The sequence below is a fragment of the Piliocolobus tephrosceles genome, chromosome 14 (assembly GCF_002776525.5).
Source record: "Piliocolobus tephrosceles isolate RC106 chromosome 14, ASM277652v3, whole genome shotgun sequence".
Lineage (NCBI taxonomy): Eukaryota > Metazoa > Chordata > Mammalia > Primates > Cercopithecidae > Piliocolobus > Piliocolobus tephrosceles.
The window spans coordinates 41535212-41557242 of NC_045447.1; the positions used below are offsets into that span (position 1 = coordinate 41535212).

The 22031-nt window shown below is 43.1% G+C and overlaps 2 protein-coding genes across 2 annotated transcripts in view; one reads left to right on the forward strand and one right to left on the reverse strand.

The window, feature by feature from the left end:
* Window positions 1-19958, forward strand: part of TSTD2 (thiosulfate sulfurtransferase like domain containing 2) — a 33051-nt gene extending 13093 nt beyond the window's left edge. The window contains exons 4-10 of the mRNA XM_023203107.2: window positions 2090-2210; window positions 8345-8470; window positions 9588-9693; window positions 13779-13897; window positions 14400-14558; window positions 15176-15314; window positions 17280-19958. Of these exons, the coding sequence (XP_023058875.1) occupies window positions 2090-2210; window positions 8345-8470; window positions 9588-9693; window positions 13779-13897; window positions 14400-14558; window positions 15176-15314; window positions 17280-17578 (1069 nt within the window). The 3' untranslated portion in view covers window positions 17579-19958. The remainder of the gene's footprint in view (window positions 1-2089; window positions 2211-8344; window positions 8471-9587; window positions 9694-13778; window positions 13898-14399; window positions 14559-15175; window positions 15315-17279) is intronic.
* The window catches only part of TMOD1 (tropomodulin 1), a 98442-nt gene continuing 94712 nt past the window's right edge, over window positions 18302-22031 (reverse strand). Inside the window, exon 10 of the mRNA XM_023203112.1 lies at window positions 18302-20402. Within this exon, the coding sequence (XP_023058880.1) occupies window positions 20338-20402 (65 nt within the window). The 3' untranslated portion in view covers window positions 18302-20337. The remainder of the gene's footprint in view (window positions 20403-22031) is intronic.

Genomic DNA, 22031 nt, shown 5'->3' on the forward strand with positions numbered 1-22031 from the left:
TTTAAAACTGAATCATAGGATTAGATGTTTAGATCCTGGCTCTGAAAAACTCACTAAGTCATATTGCAGAATTCCAGAGGACAAATTTCTGACTTTAAGCAATTCTTGAACTATTCAGTAAAGAGAAATACAGTTGACCCTTGAACAACGCGAGGTCAGGAATCCAAGGATTGGGGGCAGTTGAAAATTCACATATAACTTTTAACTCCCCCAAAACTTTACTAATAGCCTCTTGTTGACTGAAGCCTTACCAATAATGTAAACAGTCAATGAACACATTTTTCTGTGTTACGTATATTATATATTGTGTACTGTATTAAAGTAAGCTAGAGAAAATGTTATTAAGAAAATCATAAGAGGCCAGGTGCAGTGACTCATGCCTATAATCCCAGCACTGTGGAGGGCCAAGGCAGGAAGATCACATTAGGCCAGGAGTTCAAGACCAGTCTGGGCAACATAGCAAGACCCTGTCCCTACAAAAAAAAGGAAAAGAAAATCGTAATATATATTTACTATTTTTTCAGTGGAAGTGGCTCATCGTAAAGGTCTTTATCACCCTCATATTGAGTAGACTGAGGAGGAAGAGGGATTGGTCTTGTTGCCTCATGAGTGCTAGAGGCACAAAAAGATCTGCAAATAAGTGGACCCACACAGTTCAAACCTGTGTTGCTCACGGGTCAACTGCAGTCCAAATTTGATAAATTTTTGTAATTACTACTCAGTACCACATTCCCTTTTGCTTACTGGAAAGCAGAAAGAAAGCAAATTTAAGTAGAAGTCACATTTGAGCTTGTCACTAAAATTTTCTGTACCTTCATTTCCTCACCTCTAAAATTGGAATAATAATGCCTGCCTTGCCTACCTCCCAGTACTGCAGAATGAGTTATATAATAGGATGGTGATAGTATGAGCAGTTGTGAACTACACTGTTCTCTACAGATATGGCCCTTCCATTTCATATGGTCCCACACTTCAGGGAAGTTACTTAGAGAAACAAGGAAAAAGACACATAGATAATTAGCAGATGATACAGGTTACATAATTATCAGTTGAATTGTGTGGTACAGAGAATAATTTGTTATAGGAACTTAGAGAAAGGAAAATAGGGTCTAAAATAGACAAGAAGGTTTCATGGAGGAGCATGGAAAGCATGGAGGGGATTAGGTCCTGAAATATGGTGAGGCTGTTGATGAGAGAATCAAGACTCCAGAGCTGGATAGTACCTTAATTGTCCTGTACTGTAACATTCCCTAAAATATGTTCTGTGGAACACTAGTTCTAGAGGATGCTAACAAGGTATTGAAAAAAGGGGTATTAAAAACAAATTTGGGAAACACTCAGTCAAAATGTTACTGCAAGACTTCTCAGAGCCTTTAAGAGGCTTTTGCTGGGATTCTTAAGGAGGGAGATGCTGTCTGTAGGGTTTCCAAATAGGATTTTATAGAACAGCTTCGTAACACACTTTGGAAAATATAGTTTATTTCCATTCTCTCATTTTACATACGAGGAAACCAAGGCCCAGAAGTGATGAAAGACCTGCCCAGCTAGTTAGTATGACAGCACAGTGCAGTAGAAGGAGTATAGATCTGGTGTCAGAAGACTGGCGTTTAAGTCCTTACTATCCCTTTCTGGCTGTCTGACTTGGGAGGAATTGGCCTTAATTTATTCAGCTGTAAAATGGGGATGATAATAACCTGCATCATAGAAAGAGGGTTATAAGAAAAAATGGAAGTGAAACTTTTTTGTATGATGATACATACAGATACTGCCTTATGTGAGAGGATAAGCCAGAATGGAACCAAATTTCTAACTTTTCTATGAATTGGAGTTACTGATACCTGTCTCTTGGATGTGACCATTAAATGAGGGATCAAAGTAAACTCACTTTTTGTAAAGTAAGTTCAGTGCAGATACTGTCTTCTGTAAAGCAAATATAAAAAGAAGTTGCTTTTCGTTTCAGGAGAACAATAATCAGAGCAAAGGCAGGCATGAGTGTCTTCATCTTAGCCTTCCCTCGTGTACTGTATGAATTGTGACTTTTTTATGTCAGCAACTCAAATGCTCTTTGCCTCGGATTTTCATTTTATAGTGGCCAGGGCAATGAAGAAGGGGAGGTGCTCCTTTATTACTGCTACCGTGACCTGGAGGATCCCCAGTGGATCTGTGCCTGGCAGACAGCTCTGTGTCAGCACCTGCACCTCACAGGCAAGGTAACACCTTCTCCTATATTCCTTCCTTCACTGGGTTCATCTTGCCTGCCAACCTCGGATCGCAAATGCTGTGCTCATTATAAAAAAGATTCACTCTTGAGTTCTTAGAAGTTAAGGAAATTCTACTGGGCATTTAAGTAAAATATTAGGCAGCTATTAACATCATATTTTATAAGAATATTTACTAGCATAAGCCAAGAGTCAGCAAACTTTTTCTTGAAGAACCAGATAGTAGATATTTTAGGTTTTGCACAAAAAACTATTCAGTATCATTATAGCATGAGAGCAACTATAGATAATATGTAAAAGAATTGGATGGCTGTGTTTGAATAAAACTATATGCAAAAGCAAGGATAATTTGCCAAGCCTGGTATAGGGAAATGTTCATGATATATTAACTGGAAAAACATTTTATAGAACATAGAGGTGTGATTGCAAGTTGCTTCTTATTTTTCTAGAACCTGCCAGGGTCAGGTACCAGCTCAGGGTACTGACATTTGCTGTTTCCCTCCTCTCCTAGAGTGCTCTTCCCTTGCACCTTCACATGGCCCACAGATCTCGGCTCACATATTGTCTCCTTAGAGCTCCAGTCTGAAGTAGTCCTCTCCAGATCTCATCACGTTCTATCCCTTTCTGCTTTTCAAAGAATTGATTAGTATCTGAAAGTATAATTTTCGTTTATAAGCTTCATGAGGACAGGAATTTTGGTCTTAATTAATTGATGTATTCTCAGTGCTGAAACAGAGCTTAGCATGTAGACCCTCAGTAGATATTTGGAGAATATAGAATGAAGGAATGAATGCATGTTCATGACAAAACCAGAAGTGCATGTATAAGCATGGAAGGTTGTGTGTACCAAAATGTTAGTAAGGATTATCTAGGCATGTAGGGTTATCGATGGTTTTTATCTTCCTAAAATATTCTCTGATAACATTACACATATGCATATGTCTATGTCTTTTATATGAGTTTCAAAATTTAAATCAGAAGGAATTGAACTAGTTTCCCCCTGAAACCTCCTTTGGTTATGACACTGTGCTGCTTTGTTTCATCTTTCCCAACATATGGCCCAGGTCTGAATTGATCAATCAGTGATATTTTTCACATCCATGTTTTCTAATAGATAATGATTTAATTTATCTCATTCAGTTCATCACCAAGTCCTGCCATTTCCACCTCTTCAAATATTCCTTAATTCCATTCCCTTCTCTCTTCCACACTCATCACTTTAGACGAAACCACCACCCTCTCTTACCCAGTCCATGCAGTAGCTTTCAAATTACTTGCCATCCCTGCCTGCCACTTAATCTGTTCTCCACACAGCCATAATGATCCTAAAAGGTAAATAGAATCATATCACTCCTTCCTCAAACTCTTTCAGTGGCTGCCACTTCCAGTTCATGTGGAGGAAAACCAGTGCCTTAAAAATGCCCTTAGGTTCCTGCGTGAGTTGGCCCCTTCTTACCTTTTCCTCTCGTCTGATACTGTTCTTTGCTCGTTATACTCCAGCAACATGGTCTTTCAGTATTTTGGGACCCACCAAGTTCTTTGCTGTCCTTGGGCCTTTTTACAAGCAAACTATCTTCAGGGAGCTCTCTTACACCCACTCTGTTCCTTAGTCTGGCTTTTACTCAAGCTTAGTTCTCAATTTTCACGACACTTCCTCAAAGAGACCTTTCCTGTCAATCGAAATTCATTTTTCCCAGTGCACTCTCTCATGGCGTCTTGTAATTATTTTTCATAGTATTTGTCCATTTGTAACTTTTATTTTAATATCTGTGACCTCCCATAGTCTGTAAGCTCCTAAAGCGAAAAACTATATTTTTTTCAACCACTGTATCCCTAATTCCTAGCACAATTCCTGGTGTAAATAAATAAATAATATTTATTTGTAGAATGAATACATTCATCACTATTCCTATTCAGAAAACTTCCACACCCTGAAAGATGGATACTCTCACAGTAAACCTGAATGTACAAGGTATGAAAACAACCTCTTGGTTTAGAGGCAGATTATTATTCTTGGCCCAACCCAAGTGCTAAATTAGCAATGAGGGATCTTACCCATAAGGTGGCAGTACTTGCCTAGATCTTGCATACAAATTCCTAGGTGTCAAGGATACATGCCCGTTTAATGAGAGTTTTGTGTTTGGAGATTTGGCAAAATATCGGTGCCTAAGTAGGGAAAGAGAAGGACTTGACAGTTGTGAAATTATGGGAAAAAAGCCTCTACCCTATTGCTGTGTATTCCTTACTGCCTCAAAAAATTTGAAGGGATACATTGAAGGCTTTAGAAAGGAAAAGTGATAAGATTGGGAGCCAGTAAGATCTGGTTTTGAATCCCAGATTTACTAGCTATCAACTATACCTTTGGGCAAGTTAATTGATTTCTCTGAGCTTTTGTTTCCTTTTCTGTAAAATGGGGATTATGATATCTGCCTTTCAGGATTATAATGTAATGCTTCTGTCTCATAGCAAGTGCTGAATAAATGCTAATTGTTCTCAATTTCTTTCATGTAAGGCCTTCCTCACTAAGGAGCTTTGAAGGATTTCTGTTAGAGAATCCTGGGGGTTCAAAGTCTAGTGCATGAGTTTAGAGCATGCTCTGCCCTAGCTATGTAGGGAGCAGATGTACTTGTCTTTTCTTTGGGTTCTGAGATTACAATAAATTAGAAAAGAATTTACTAGCCTACCCAAAGCGAGGTGCTTAGATGTACATACTTCATCTTACCTGCTGTAGTCAGAAACCATTTTGGAGTGGGTTTTCTAACTCTTACACTGATTGGGCTCTATTTTTCTATGTAGTCCACTATAAGTTCGTAGTGGGGACAGTAGCCTGTGTAGCAGAGATGTCGTGGGCTTCCTGCTTCCCTCTCCCGTGCCCAGAACTGGCTTTACTAGACTGCAGCACTGTTTCTCAAGGAGTCTGGATGTAATCTGGAATCTTTGTCATGGAACTCTGGAAAACATTTTACAGTACTCTGCATAGAGGTGTGATTCCAAGTTGCTTCTTAATTTTCTAGAACCTGCCAGGATCATTTACCGGCTCAGGGTACCGACATTTGCTGTTTCCTTCCTCTCTAGAGGGCTCTTCCCCCGCACCTTTACGTGGCGCATACCCCACTTCAGATCTCGGCTCACATATTGTCTCCTTAGAGCTCTAGTCTGAAGTAGTCCTCTCCAGATCTCATCACGTTCTATCCCTTCTGCTTTTCAAAGAATTGATTAGTATCTGAAAGTATAATTTTCATTCATAAGCTTCATGAGGACAGGAATTTTGGTCTTAATTAATTGATGTATTCTCAGTGCTGGAACAGAGCTTAGCGTGTAGTAGACCCTCAGTAGGTATTTGGAGAAGATAGAATGAAGGAATGAATGCATGTTCATGACAAAACCAGAAGTGCGTGTATAAACATGGAAGGTTATGTATACCAAAATGTTAGTAAGGATCATCTAGGCATGTAGGGTTATCAGTGGCTTTTATTTTCCTAAAATAGTCTCTGATTACATTACACACATGCATATGTTTGTGTCTTTTATGTTAACTTTCAAAGTTTAAAATTATATACAACTACCAGTGAGTTGGCATTGGCTTGTGCCATGAATCTTGTTTTATATCCATACCTTAAATAATTGATCAAGTGAGGCATCAACTCATGTGTCTTCTCTGGACCCTAAAAAAGGGCAGCCATTAAAAATTTTCAAATTACCAAGAACTGGTAGATATCAGTATTATATGACTAGAACAATATAGGACCTTGAGTTAAATCATCTCTTTTTCCAGACGGTGCCATGATGCCACATGTGCTGCGCTTGCTAGCACTTTTCTTTAGAGAGCTCAGTTCCCTTTAAAGATGATCCATCTTTAAACTCATCCACAGGATTTTGTAGTATGAAAACAACCAACTCTGCAGGGCCCCCAGAGCAGTGCCCCTTAAGGCTGGGGCCTTACCCCAGGCTCTAATGTCCCCTAACCAGGGGAGCATTTCAAAGAGAATATGGGACTGGAGATGCCAAAGAGCCCCAAACACGAATGCACATTCATTTATTCAACAAATATGTATTGAGTGCCTACTATGTGGCAGGCACTGTTCTAGGGGATATGCCGGTGAGCAAAACAGACACAAACCCATGTGGAACTTGTATTCCAGTGGATGGGTTTGCAGTGGTGGGCTGTCCTCCAAACACCATGCAGAGATACATGCTGATGTATGCCCTCTGCCCTCAGATGTGCTCTGTGCTTTAGGATTTTGGTAGTATCTCCTCAGCAATTCTTTTAATTTCTGGTGCTCTTTAGTTCCCTTGTTATTCATATAAAGAAATTAAGGTTCAGAGAAGTCAATTAACTTTCTCATAGCTACATGCAAGTGAGTGGCAGAGCTTAATCTTGATCCTAGATCTGCTGACCTCTGTGGAGGACTCTGTTGGGCTACTTGGATTTAGATTAAGCTCAGAATTCACTTCTTTGGCTCTTGGACCATTGTAGCTCCATAGCAAATGGGGCTTTCCAGGAGTTTTATTCATATTCTCGTGTTCAGCACATATGAAACAATACCTCATCAGAACTGTAGGCTATGCCATTTTAGAAAAATACAGGTATCCAGCTGGGCACGGTGGCTTGTGCCTATAATCCCAGCACTTTGGCACTTTGGGAGGCCAAGGTGGGTAGATCACTTGAGGCCAGGAGTTCGAGACCAGCGTGGCCAACATGGCAAAACCCTGTCTCTACTAAAAATACAAAAATTAGCTGGGCTTGGTGATGCATGCCTGTAATCCCAGCTACTCAGGAGGCCAAGGTAGGAGAATCACTTGAACCCAGGACATGGAGGCTGCAGTGAGCCAAGATTGTGCCACTGCACTCCAGCCTGGGCAACAGAGCAAGACTCTGTCTTAAAAAACAAACAGGTGGCCGGGCGCGGTGGCTCACGCCTGTAATCCCAGCACTTTGGGAGGCCGAGGTGGGCAGATCACGAGGTCAGGAGATGGAGACCATCCTGGCTAACACAGTGAAACCCCGTCTCTACTAAAAAAGACAAAAAAATTAGCCAGGCGTGGTGGTGGGTGCCTGTAGTCCCAGCTACTCTACTAAAAATTTTTGTATTTTTAGTAGAGACGGTGTTTCATGATGTTGGCCAGGCAGGAGAATGGCGGGAACCCAGGAGGCGGAGCTTGCAGCGAGCCGAGATCACGCCACTGCACTCCAGCCTGGGCAACAGAGCGAGACTCGGTCTCAGAAAAAAAAAAAAAAAAAAAAAACAGGTATCCATCTCACACCAGTCAGAATGACTATTACTAAAAAGTGAAAAAATAACATGCTGGTGAGGTTGTAGAGAAAAAGGAATGCTTATGCACTATAGGTGGGAGTGTAAATTAGCTCAACCATTGTGGAAGACAGTGTGGTCATTCCTAAAAGACCTAAAGACAGAAATACCATTCGATGCAGCAATCACATTACTGGGTATGTACCCAAAGGAATATAAATTGTTCTGTTATAAAGACACATGTATGCATACGTTCATTGCATCAGTGTTTGCAGTAGCAAAGACATGGAATCACGCTAAATGTCCATCAGTGATAAACAGGATAAAGAAAATGTGGTACTGGATAAAGAAAATGTGGGAATACTATGCAGCTATAAAAAAGAACAAGATCATGTCCTTTTCAGGGACATGGATGGAGCTGGAAGCCATTATCCTTAGCCAACTAATGCAGGAAGAGAAAACCAAATACTACATATTTTCACTTATAAGTGAGAGTTAAATGATGAGAACACATGGACACATAGAGGGGAACAACAAACACTGGGGCCTTTTGGAGGATGGAGGGTGGGAGGAGGGAGAAGATCAGGAAACATAACTAAGGGGTACTAAGCTTGATACCTGGATGGTGAAATAATCTGCACAACAAACCCCCCTGACACAATTTTACTACAGAGCAAACCTGCACTTGTACCCCGGACTTAAAAGTTTAAAAAAGAAAAACACAGATATCTTTGTCCAGTAACACTTTGGTGTCCTCAGCAGCGTCTGCTTTTCCTGTTAAACTTATTGACACACATGAGCCTGTTGTTCTTCCCTGGAAAGATAACCAAGCTAAGAACAGTCTGTTCTCTTTCTCACCATCGTGTGTCTCAGATTCGAATTGCTACAGAAGGAATCAATGGGACAGTTGGTGGAAGCAAATTGGCTACCAGACTCTATGTGGAAGTCATGCTTTCCTTCCCATTGTTTAAGGATGAGCTGTGTAAAGATGATTTTAAGGTAAGAGAAAATGAAAATTAAATGGATCTAGAACCATCTGCTTATGCCTCTGTGCATGTTATTGAAGAAGAGTTCAAAGTAGAGAAATAAGCAGTGCCAAGTTAAGTATCCTTTCCCCTTTATTTTTTGGGGCTTGGGGAGTTTTTTTGTTTTGTTTTGTTTTTTGACAGGGTCTTGTTCTGTCACCTAGGCTGGAGTGCAGTGGCGTGATCATGGCTCACTGCAGCCTCGACCTCCCCAGGCTCAGGTGGTCCTCCCATGTAGCTAGGACCAAAGGCATGCACCACCATGTCTGGCAAACTTTTTGGAGAGACGGGGTCTCACTATGTTGCCCAGGCTGGTCTGGAACTCTTGGGTTCAAGCAGTCCGCCCACATCAGCCTCCCATAGTGCTGAGATTATGGACGTGAGATACCACACCTGGCCCCCTTTCCCCTTTAAATGCGGTTTTCCCTTTAGGTTACGAGACAGTACAATAGAAGGAGCATGCTCGTCCCCATGCTTCCATTGAGTCTCCATGTGATCTTGGACCAGCTAGTGCTCTAGACCTCAGTATCCCTTCTTATAAAATAAGGATGTTACAGCTCATGCAGTCTGGGACTCCAAATCTTGGACATATTAACTCACTTGAGAGATCACCAGCCTGGTCAGCAGATCACTGTGTTTTTAGTAAATCTGGAATTGTAAGATTAACACTTCACACCATGTAGGGGAATAAAGTTGTTGCTCTCACTGTTTTGTGTGAGTGACTTTATACTTTGTCATAATAAGTGATAAGGTGATGGGAAATGCCTTGCTAGCATTCACGCTGGCAGTGATAGGAAAAGAATGAAAACTGGGCATAATCACATGTTAGAATTGGTCAGCAGTGTTGCAGTTTTACGATTAAATGCTTGTACCTAAAGAAACACCTTTTCAGCTTAACATTCCTGCACATGGCAGATATGCAATAAGTATCAGTGTTGAATTATCTGGAATATTCTGGGCCCTAACTAGAGGTTTTTTAAGACTTCAACTATCGTTATTACAAAACAGACCATCATTCTTATATTGGCACTTGTCTTATACCTGGAGATGGGACAGCAAGACTGTATTCTGTTTTGTTTCTCATTGGCTAGACCAGCAAAGGAGGAGCTCACTGTTTTCCAGAATTGCGTGTTGGTGTATTTGAAGAAATCGTGCCCATGGGGATCAGCCCCAAAAAGATCTCCTACAAGAAACCTGGTATGCTTGCTTTTAGAAGATTGTGCTTTAATTCACAGGGACAAAACTTGATAGACAAATAAGAAAGCTGGGCACCGTGATCAGCAGTCATGAGTCCTCTCTAAAGCAGCTGTGGGGTGGCTAACACTTGGCTGCATCCAGTGTTTACGCTGTTTCTCTGTGGTGCTGTGGTGATTGAAGACTCACCTCTTAGAGTGATCTATCTTATTCTTCTTGGTGATGGTTCAGCAAGTAGTTGTTTTCTCTTTCCAAAGACAGCAAGCAGTTTGGGAAGAGTGTAATTATTACTTCTAAACAGTTCGTCAGCAGAATAGAGTACGCAGGCCTTTTGCTACAGGAAGCAAGTTGCTTTCAACACCAAAGCAGTTTTCACTGCTCTAGAATGTTCTTTCCCCATCTTCTCCATGGTAAATGGTTGAAAGACATTTGTTTGGCAGGTGTTTTGGAGTTTTATTGTACTTTTTACCATGAAAAAATTTAAACATTAAAAAGGTAGAGAAAATAGTATAGTGACGTTCCATGCACCTATCATGCAGCTTTAGCAGTTAACTGATTCATGGCCAGCCCTCACCTATACCCCATCCCTTCTCCCATCTTGGTTATTTTGAAGGCAACCCCAATGTCAGGCCATTTCATTTATAAATATTTTTAGTAGGTATCTCTAAAAGATAAAAATATGTTTTAAAAGATATAAAACAATATCACATCTTAAAACATTTTAACTGATTCCTTAACATGTTATCAAATATCTAGTTGGTTTAGTCACTCAATTCCCAGTTGTCTCATATTTTTTAAGCTTCGTTTCTGTTAGATTTAAATAAGATTCATTCATTGTGATTCATGAGTATGTCTCTTTAAGTGTCTTTCAACCTATAGATTTATTTCCGTTTTTTCCCTCCCTTGCAGTTTATTTTTGAAGGAACTGGGTCATTTGACCTTTAGAGTTTCCCATAATCTGGACAATACTAATTGTATCTCCAAGATATATTTCTCTGTCCTCTTTATTTCCTGTAAGTTGATGATTAGATTTAGAGTAGCGCTAATAGAAATACAATGTGAGCTACATAATTTTACATTTTCTAGTAACCACATCTTTAAAAGTAAAAACTAGATGAGATTAATTTAATTAATATGGTTTTCTTAATGCAATATATCAAAATATTATTTCAACATGTAATCAATAGAAAAAATTATTAGTTTGCTTTTTGTTCATGCTAAGTCCTTGAGATCCAGTATGTATGTCACCCTTATAGCACAAATACTTGCCAGTCACATGTGGCAAGTGGCTACTGTATTGACAACTCAGGACTAGAGACTTGATCAGATTCCGATTTGATTTCTTTTTCTTCCGCCACCAAGACTACATAAGCACTATTGTCTTCTTTGATCAGGAAGCACAAAGGTCTGGTTGACTCCATGGTGTTCATTTTTAATACGTAAAGATTTGAAAGAAGTCTGAGAGTGAAGCCAGGGGGAAATGGATACAGGCATCTGGGAAAGAGACTCATGCATGGGGAGATGAGGGCCAGAAAGAGCTGTTGTCTGCTTACTGTTCCCATCTTAGCGGGAGGCAATGTGACTACAACTTTTCCTAGGCACTGCAGGACATTGCAGGCAGAGAGTGGGCTCTAGACAGTGCTGTCGTGTTTTCACTTGAAGGAAGTTATTTAAAGGGACCTCTTTTTTTTTTTTCTTGAGACAGTCTTGCTGTGTTGCCCAGGCTGGAGTGCAGTGGCATTATTTCAGCTCACTGTAACCTTTTGCCCCCCGGGTTCAAGCAGTTCTCCTGCCTCAGCTTCCCAGGTAGCTGGGATTACAAGTGCACGCCACCACACCCGGCTACTTTTTGTGTTTTTAGTAGAGACGGGGTGTCACCACGCTGGCCAGGCTGGTCTCAAACTCCTGACCTCAAGTGATCTGCCCACCTTAGCCTCACAAAGTGCTGGGATTACAGGCATGAGCCACCACACCTGGTAAAGGGACCTCTTTTAAACACATCCATGCTGGTCACTGTCCCAACAATCCTTCTCAGGGCCAGTAGAGCAACTGCAATCATAGCCTAAGCAGGGGACAGGTTTCGTTTCCTGCAGCTCCCTGCAGGTAGGAGTCTTAGTAGATTTCCATGCTTTTCGTCCCATGTTTGTTTGTTTGAGATGGAGTCTCACTTTGTTGCCCAGGCTGGGGTGCAGTGGCACAATCTTAGCTCACTGCATCCTCTGCCTTCCAGGTTCAAGTGATTCTCCTGCCTCAGCCTCCCGAGTAGCTGGGACTACAGGCATGTGCCACCACGCCCAGCTAATTTTTTTTTGTATTTTTAATAGACAGAGTTTCATCATGTTGGCCAGTTTGATCTCCAACTCCTGACCTCAAGTGATTCGCCTGCTTTAGCTTCCCAAAGTGCTGGGATTACAGGCAAGAACCACCTCGCCCATGCCTGGCCTTTTTTTGAGATGGAGTCTCACTCTGACGCCCAGGCTGGAATGCTCACTGCAACCTCTGCCTCCCAGTTTCATGTAGTTCTCCTGCCTCAGCCCACTGAGTAGCTGGGAACTACAGGCATATGCCACCACACCTGGCTAATTTTTGTATTTTTAATAGAGACGGGGTTTCACCATGTTAGCCAGGCTGATCTTGAACTCCTGACCTCAGGGGATCTGCCCGCCTCAGCCTCCCAAAGCATTAGGATTACAGGTATGAGCCACCATGTCTGGCCTACGTCCCATGTTTGAATCTCCCTTTTCCCCCCATTATTTTTGTATCCATGTAATTATGTGACAATACCTTATATAGAATCTGGCCTTACTGCATTCTCTCTACAACTGTAAGGCAGGTAGCAATCCAGATTCCTTGGCCTGGCTGTGGGCCCTCATCTCTCCTTGGTGTGGAGCAGTTTCGTTGGTTGTTGGGGTTCTTCTCTGAGGGGAATGAGGCTCCTTTGGTACTGTAAAGCTTTATCATGAATGGTGGGTAACTGAGTCACCAGAGACCCTGCCCATGAGGCATGGCTACCTCATAATGCAGATTCACCAAAAGTTCCTCACAATCTACTGAGATGTCTGGACCCGCAAAGGTAGGGAAATATTTCTGCCCTAGAGAGTTACAAGGCAAAGAGCCCCAGGAGACTGAGGTTCTCTCCCATTAGTCCCTTTGTATATATATATTTTTGAGACAGGGTCTTGCTCTATTGCCCAGGCTGGAGTACAGTGGTGTGATCATAGCTCACTGAGGCCTCGATCTCTTGGGCTCAAGGGATCCTCCTGCCTCAGCCTCCAAAGTGGCTGAGACTATAGGCACACACTACCATGGCCAGCTGATTTTTTTCGATTTTTTTTTGTAGAGACAGAGTCTCGCTATGTTCCCCAGGCTTCCCTTTGTATTTTAATACTTATCCATCTTCTAGCTTTCTTGTCTTTTTCTCCACTTTACTTTCTTTCTCATAGGTCATTTCTGTTGTCCACCCATCTTGCCCTTTTCTCTTTTTCTTATGCACACACACTTAGACACATTCTTCTTGCCCCTTTGCATTAAAAATGTATCTATTCCAAATTTATTCCATAACTTTTTGCTCACACCTGCCTCTGCCAGGGTTCTTAGCCTTCAACGTGGGTTCGACCTTGATATAGAACAGTTTACAAAGCCTGTAGTCAGCCACATACATACCCAGCTCCTCCATGTACAGTGACAATAGAGCAGTGGCCATTTCCTGACCTACTAGTGACCATACAATGGACCAGCAAATTCACATGGCAATTTAGATCCCAGTTGCCTGGTTTTTATCAATAGGATTAGGCCAATTAAGAGGATGCAAAATTCTTTGACTGGTTATTTCTAAATTACCAGGTCTCCATCACCTTCATTTTAGGAGGAGGGAAATTGAGGATACCTGGAATTAGTGGAATTACTAAATTATTTCATCATAATCATCAAGTAGTGTTCTTTTCAGACAGTTGTAATTATGAAGGGAAGAGGTTAGGGTGGAAAGAAACAAAGCAACATGTAAGTCAGGTTGGGTGAGTTGTGATTGGGTTTTGGGTTTTTTGGGTTTTTTCCTTTGTTTTAACATAATTTTTTTGGTTTGATTTTAGGAATCCATTTATCCCCAAGTGAATTTCATAAAGAAGTAGAAAAGTTTTTATCTCAGGCAAATCAAGAACAAAGTGATACTATCCTTCTTGATTGCAGAAACTTCTATGAAAGCAAAATAGTAAGTAAAAGCCGGAATTGAGTTCTCTAAATTGGTAGATCTCCCCATTCCCAAAGTATGGTATATTTCCCAAGGGGACCTTGTATGTGCCCACCTATGGCCACATGGATCTCCTGCCAGTACTAGCAGCTTCAGAGAAAACCCAAGTCCTAAAACTCAGAATCTGGTGAGAGAGTCTAAGAAAATATGAAGTAAAGACATCTAGGCACATAATATACTTAGTGACTCCCATGAGCCTGCCTTTGACATGTATCAAGGATCTTGCAAAGCTGCCTTTCGGCAGCCTCTCCAGTTCCCCTAAGGACCCTGGGAAGGTGACCCACAGCCCACCAGCCTCGGTTTCAAGTTCAGATCTTGAAGTTGAAAGGTCAGAGTGGGGATGAGACTAGCAACTGTCAGGGGCTTCTTTGCTAAGGTAGGGTTTGTTGGGTACAAAAAGAACCTTCGTTCCTACCAGGTATGTTTTTGTGATAATTTTCCTTTTGTTGCTCCTATGTTACAGGGACGATTCCAAGGCTGCTTAGCCCCAGACATCAGGAAATTCAGTTACTTCCCTAGCTACGTTGACAAAAACCTAGAACTTTTCAGAGAGAAGAGAGTGCTCATGTACTGCACCGGGGGCATCCGCTGTGAGCGGGGTTCAGCCTACCTCAAAGCCAAGGTGAGCCACCACCCCGGGGCACTGTGGGCATGGCAGTGAAGGAGACGGCTCCACCAGCAGCATATGTGGAGCTATCTGCTGCCCGCAGTACTCCCCGTCCCAGGCAGCCAAAGCATGCCTTCACCCCTCGTATGGCTGTAGCATGGAGTTCATAAGTACAGAATCTGAGGATCTTTAATCTCAAGATATGAAAAACACTTAACAGTCTTAGAGACTCATCAAATGTAAAAGGGAGAGATTAGTTAACATCTCCCTTTTCCTAATCCTTTTGCTTGATCCTGAGGAGCAAATTCAGTAACATTACATGTCCCAACAGGTGTCTTCCTATATTTAGGGGGCAGCAAAAATAGTTGGGCTTCCCAGGATCTAGAGGGTGAAGGCCCTGCCTACTGTCATCACCCATCCCCCTAGGAGGCAAGATCTAGCCAGTTGGTGCCTTGACCCCTTGGTCAGCAATTCCTTAGTGTACCGCAGTGGGAGCCAGGAGCCCCTAACTAATAGCAGCGGCCATGAGTCCTCCATGTCAGCGCTCCTCGCCATGCACCGCTCTTCCGTGGAGCATCTTAACAGGTCTCTCTGCAGGCTCTTCAGATTTCCTGTTGTTTTTCCACACCTAGGGAGTGTGCAAGGCGGTGTTCCAGCTCAAGGGTGGCATCCACAAGTACCTGGAAGAGTTTCCTGATGGCTTTTACAAAGGGAAGTTGTTTGTTTTTGATGAACGCTATGCTCTGTCCTACAACAGTGATGTGGTGTCAGGTAGGTCAGCATGGGCTCCGAGCCCAAACTGAAATGAAGCACATTGTCAGTTCACCATTCTAGAAAAATGACACAGGGAAGACAGGCCAGTGCTTATTACTGAGCACTGAATAAGCAGGGAAAATAAGTACATTGTGCCACCATTTTCCCAGCATTGCAGCTGAGAGAACCCTAGCCCAGGAGTCAGGAGGCCTGGGTTGGGATTCTGGCTTCACCATTCCTAGCTGGACAAGCCTATTAACATGGGATCATCTCACCTGCCCTGCCTGCCTGCCTGCCTGCCTGCCTGTCAAGAGCTGGACTACTGGGCTAATTCAGGGCTCTTAACCTGGAACTGGTACTTGTAATTTCAGGGGTTCTGCGAATTTGGATGGGAAAATAATTGTATCTTTGTTTTCGATAACACCTCACTAAAATAAAGTGTTTCCTTCAGTTATGAATGTAGGCAACAAAACCAGTTGTATTAATGTACCTGTGACTTTGTCTTCAGTAGGATTTACAGTACTTTCATATCATGTTTCAGTTGCCTCAGATACCTCAAAATAGTATTTATACTCATCACTGCTTCAAAATGAAAATAGTTATTAGGCCCACCACTAAGAGTTGATATACAATGTGTTAATAAATGGCACGTCTTATTATATATCACAGACTTTGAAAAATACTTTGATATTTTGTATTTCTGTATAGTTGGTTTCCTTTGTCATCTTACATGTTTATGCATTTAAAAATATTTTTCTTGGTCAGACACAGAGGCTCATGCCTGTAATCCCAGCACTTTCGGAGGCCAAGGTGGGAGGATCGCTTGAGCCCTGGAATTTGAGACCAGCCTGGGCAACATAGCTCACTATGTCTCTACAAAAACTTTTTAAAATTAGCTGAGCATGGTGGTGTGTACCAGATACTGAGGAGGTTGAGGCAGGAGGATTGCTTGAGCCCAGGAGGTTGAGGTTGCAGTGAGTTTAAATCACACCACTGTACTCCAGCCTGGGCGAAACAGCAAGACCCTGTCTCAAAAAAGTTTTTCTAGGCCAGGATCTATAGGCTTCACCAGACTACCAGGTAAATCCATAGCACACATGACTGTAGGAACTCCTACCTCTCTGTGGACACAGGTGGCATGCACATTTGAGTAAGATGTGAGTTGGATTGTCCTCTCCCTTACTTTCTTGGTCTTATTTTCATTTTAGTGGTTTTGAGTTCTCTCTTATTGATCACTACTTCTGATCTGTTTTGGAGCTAGATGGAGTATAAATTCTCAACAAGTAGAAAGAGTAGATTTGATTTTACAGAGGTTATATTGGCTGAACTCGATGGGTACCTGCGTGTGAGTATGAAGGAGAGAGAGAAGGCTCAGAGGTAGCTTAGATAAGCAAGGTAAGGAAAAGTGAGAAAGAATGATGTTATCAGTGGTAACAGGAGGTCATCAGGGAAAAACAGGTGGAGAAAGAAGATGGTGTGAGTTTTAGGAATCAGATGGTCAAGTGTCCTAGCAACAGCAGGAGAGACGCAGGCCTCGGGGAGAGGGGTGTGGACTGCAGATGCTCACTGTAGGTGGGTTATTGCCTGTATTTAGCTGTGTTGTCCCCACTGGAAAAGGGAATGATCAAAGGGGAGAAGGCCACTTAACAAGGGGGTTGGGAGGTGGTTGGCCAGCTTTGGAATAGCTGGTGAGAGAGAGAAACTTTCATTACCATCTAGTTACCACCTGTTCTCTAGATGGGAAAAAGGAAAAAAAAGTAAATACTGGAAGCAGACAGTTCCCAGAAGTCACCCCCTAAAAAAAATAAGCTGGGTGGTGGGAGTGGTGGTTAGTTGTTATTGCTGGAAGACAGAAGACTTACTATTTGGAAACCTTCCCCGGGTTCCACAGATCTTTGAGATTCTAGTCAGCAGAGGGAGCAATGCCTGTCCACATGTGTGTGAACGCATGTGTTTATAATGATGGTTTTCCTTCCTCCCCAGAGTGTTCATACTGTGGAGCCCAGTGGGACCAGTATAAACTCTGCTCCACTCTCCAGTGCCGCCAGCTCGTTTTGACCTGCCCTGCCTGTCAAGGACAAGGATTCACAGCCTGTTGTGTCACATGTCAAGACAAGGGGAGCAGGAAAGCTTCAGGCCCTATGCAAGACAGCTTTAAAGAGGAATGCGAGTGCACAGCCAGACGGCTGCGCATACCTAGGGAACTTTCGTGGCACGTGCAACGGCCTGTGAGCCCAGAGCCAGGGCCTGATGCTGCTGAGGATGGGCCAGTGCTTGCGTGAGCAGCACCTTTGGCATTTTCCCAGGCCCTCGGTAAAAGTAGGTTTGGGGTGACCATACGGAGAAAGCATGGCGAGGCTGCAGAAACAGAGAAATCGGGATACTTCAGTGCTGGCCACTGCCAGTATGGCAGCCGTCTACACTTCACAGCGGGAGGGGAGGAGTCGCGTTGTCTACCACTTACCTGAGACATTCTGATTTGGATGATGCTAGAGCACAGGAAAAAGGTGAGCTGCGTGGAATCCCAAAGCTGCTGAGGGATAGAGCCTGAGCCTGGTGGCCACAGCATCCCCTTTCTTTGCTATGCAGCTGGGGCTGTTAGTAGTCATTGTCCTTGTCAGCAGACCTTCTACCCTAGTGGCAAACATGTGAAAGCTGTGGCCCTGGGAGTGGCCTCCTAAAACAAGCCACTAAGGTCATCTGCCATCTACCCTTAATCTCTGTCTCTCGCCTGAGGGGAATCTGCAAGCTGTGCATTGGGCTTACCTCCTGCTTTTGTAGAAATAACCATCCTTTGGTATAGATGGAGGACAGTTCCAGAACGCCTGAGTATACAAAAACCCGTGCATACTCAAGTGCCACAGTGGGCTCTACAGAACCCACATATGTGATAAATCAGCCCTCCATGTACACAGGTTTCACCTCCTGCCAGTACTGTATTTTCAACCTGCATGGTTGAAAAAAATCCATATATAAGTGCAGCCATGCAGTTCAAACCCATATTGTTCAAGGGTCAACTACAGTTTATTGGAACAGCCACACCCATTCCTTTACACATGATCTACGGCAGAATTGAATAGTTGCAACAGACATGATGTGGCCTGCAAAATCTGAAATATTTACTGTCTGGCCTTTTACTGAAAAGTTTGCCAGTCCCTGGTCTAGACCAGCAACTCATCTGATAGAGGCAGAGGTGGCCTTAAAGATGTGGCCTTCTTCATTTTCTGTTGGTTTGCTTTCTATGAGAGGTTTCCTCTAATAGCTCTGCTTTCCCCCGCACTTACTCTCTTAGCTTTTAAATGTTCTCTTGGAGCTTCATATGAGCTCGATGACATTTGAGCCACAGTTTTTAGATCAGCACCTGGAATACATGACACATTCTTACTGAGGTCATCCAGCACTGCCATGGTGGCTGCCCAGTCTTCTGGCCAGTGTGCCAGGCACATGTCCCTGTCACACAGGTTCCAAGAAACACATACGCAGCCATACATAGACCAACAGATTTAATATTATATTGCAGTTTTCAGCGATGCAGAATGTAGCTGCAATTGTGTTTTAAGGAGAAGCCAAGTGGGGATGGTTGTCCCTGCAACATGGTGCCACTCCTGGGCCATGTGCAGCCTCAGTGGACACTCTTCCATAGTGCTGAGGCCCTGGCCCCACCTCCAGTTACCCTGTACTGCCTACTGCCTTACAGTTCAGTGTGCAGGCCTTCACCTTTTCATTACCAGCCTCTCTGCTCAGTGCTCTGGAGTTCTTGACCTTGTCCTTTATCATGAGATTTGCTGAACTCACTAGTGAAAATAACTCCCAACAGCAACAAACAAAAATACTAGTTTAACTGGCACTGTGGTATATTAAAAGGCACAAGGGCATTGTGGCTTAACACTTTTGCTGGATCCCAAGAGACGCACATGCTGTTAGAAACACATCTGGCAGCAATACTAGTATTACGCTTCAGTGTAATCGTCTTAGGGTGGTTTGGCTAGGATTTCCTAATTCCTTGATATCTGGATTTTCTTCACTGTTGTCCTGCAGAGGCTTAATATACAGGTGTAAGATCAGCAGCGATTTGTCTAATAAGTGATGAGATCAGTAGCTGAAGTCTCTAAGCTGGGCCATTGCTAAATACCATAGCCATGTTGGCCTGGAAATTTATCCCTCTAGTGTCTTACCTCACATAAGCCATTTGCCCACTGTGCAATATAGAAAGGTGTTTTCAAGTATTTGGTCATAGATGTTCATATCCATCATAAGGTTGGCATTCAATAAGGCAGAAGTTCTTTCTAACTCCAGTATTCAATCGTACATAAATCCCAAACATTTAAAGAACACTCTGGGACATGTTTGTTGCCTGGGATTGTTAATGAAAAGTTGGTTTTCAAAACTTGAAATTTCACCATTGGTTTTTTTTCCCTATCATTTCTGCATATCCAGCAAAAGGAATCTCATGTTCTGTGATTCTTGGCAGAGTTCTGTGGCTTCAGTTTGTCTGTCTGTCCTGAGGGGAAAATTGTGTTCTTGATCCAGTAATCAATTTGGCAACGTTAATCTTGAGGTTTTTAAAATTCCAAGGAGGGTTAATAAAGAATGATAATCTGTTTTATTTGCTAATAGCTAAGACAAATTTGTAATAAAGTGTTTTATAATACTTCAAAAGCATGTGGAAGAGTGTGCTGTTTCTGTCACACATTTTAAATGCACTTGAAACACCACACAGCAAGGCCATTGAAACTGGGCTCCTGGGGCTAAGTTGCTGCTTCTGGAACATCATCTTCAGTAAGATCTGCTGGTTTGGGGACTTCTAGTTTTTAAATAATAACCAGACTCAACTTCTGTGACTAAAGAAAAACTTCACATTAACGATATTTTATAAAATTTTCAACTACAACCACTAGTCAGCCTAAAACCTTAGTGCATAAAGAACTGAACCACAAAAGGGTTTCGTGCTGCCGGCATTTTGCCTTCTGGTTTCCCCTGCAGAGTACAAGTCATCAATAGAACACGTCCAGTTCAAAGGCTTGGTCTCCACCGCCACACACTAGACACCACTCCGGCACTTGGGAATGATGGGCCCAGTCAGGTCCGCAAGCCTCCTCTTCCTCACTGGAAAAGAATGGAGATAAGATATAAGGCACTTTTCCCTGTAGACCAGGGACCACCACTGTTGCTCTGAGAAAGCACTGTGAAGCCTCGCACTAATGAGTTAACAGAGTCTGACGTCTGTTGTTCTGAAAGGACAGTATATGTGAGTTGTACAACAGCCCTCCAGTTTGTCAGTGTTCATTGATGAGGGTCTGTGGTAGTGGGGATTCATTCACAGGTAATCTGCTAAATGGCTGACCACACAGTCCCAGTTTATAACTCGGCTATTTTTTTTGCTTACAGAAGCCCCAGTTGAAGATCTTTACTCCAGTTCAGATAACAGTTAAAAGTTTAGTCTTCTTAATGAGATTAGGGTCTTAACCAGGTGGAAACATTTCCCCCAGCTATGTCTGGGAGCTCCTGGCCTACCTCCTGCCTATGTCAATGAGAGTTTCCACCCCAACGATTACCCTGCAGTATCTGTATCCCCTTATGTTCAACCTTGCCATTTTCCCCAGGGGCAAGACAGTTAAGCTCAACACTGTTCAAGTGACAAAGTAGTTAAATGCCATAAAGAGGAAAGCACTAGCCAGGAGGATGCAGGCTGGAGACGTTAGCTTAGAGGATGATGAGGATGCGGGGAGGGGCAGGAGGGGCTCTTTTGTCGTAATAAGGGAGAGTGTTTTGAAATTAATTGTCGTGTCTGCAGATGAAGACCAAGCAGCAAGCTCCATCAGCCACAAGAGAAAGGTCAAAGAAGTCTGTAGAGCCAGTAGGTGGCAGTCGAGAGGCCTGCTGGTGTGGCAGAGACAGGAAGCTATTGTGGAGGGAAAGAAAGTCTGTCTATACTTAGATGTCTTCAGGTTCCCGAGCTGAGGCGGTAGACCTGCAGCCACCAGATCGATGAATACGAGCTGCAACAAAAACCGAATCAGCTTGTGCATGACACTGGCCATACAAAGCAGACCCACACGGGCGGTGAGGCCAGCCCAGTTCCTGAGATGATCAGAATGTCCAACTTCTTAGGGGTGGATGCGCGGGGACAAAAACCAAAACCCAAAGAGCACAAGAGGTTTGCTCATCATGACCACAGAGTTTACATGAGCCAGACTTTTAAGCATCTCCATGGTAGCTGTGCAGGCATGCCCAGCAGGGCCATCCTCATTGCTTCATTGGAGCCCCTCCAACGCTGCTGGAATGTTTGTTACCATTCCCATTTTATGGAGAAGGAAAGTATGGCAGAGAGGGTATATTTCTTTCTTAAAGCAATAAAGCTAGTAACCAAGCCTTTTTTTTTTTTTTTTTTTGAGATGGAGTTTCACTCACCCAGACTGGAGTGCAGTGGCCCGATCTTGGCTCACTGCAGTCTCCGCCTCCTGAGTTCAAGCAATTCTCCTGCCTCAGCCTCCCAAGTAGCTGGGGCTACAGGTATGCATCGCCACGCCCAGCTAATTTTTTTGTATTTTTAGTAGAGACAGGGTTTCGCCATGTTGGCCAGGATGGTCTTGATCTCCTGACCTCGTGATCTGACCGCCTCAGCCTCCCAAAGCACTGGGATTACAGGCCTGAGCCACCCCTCCCGGCCACCTGGCACTGGCTTTTTCAGGGACTGGATGGAGAGAAGGGAAAGGCATCCATTTATTCGGGTAT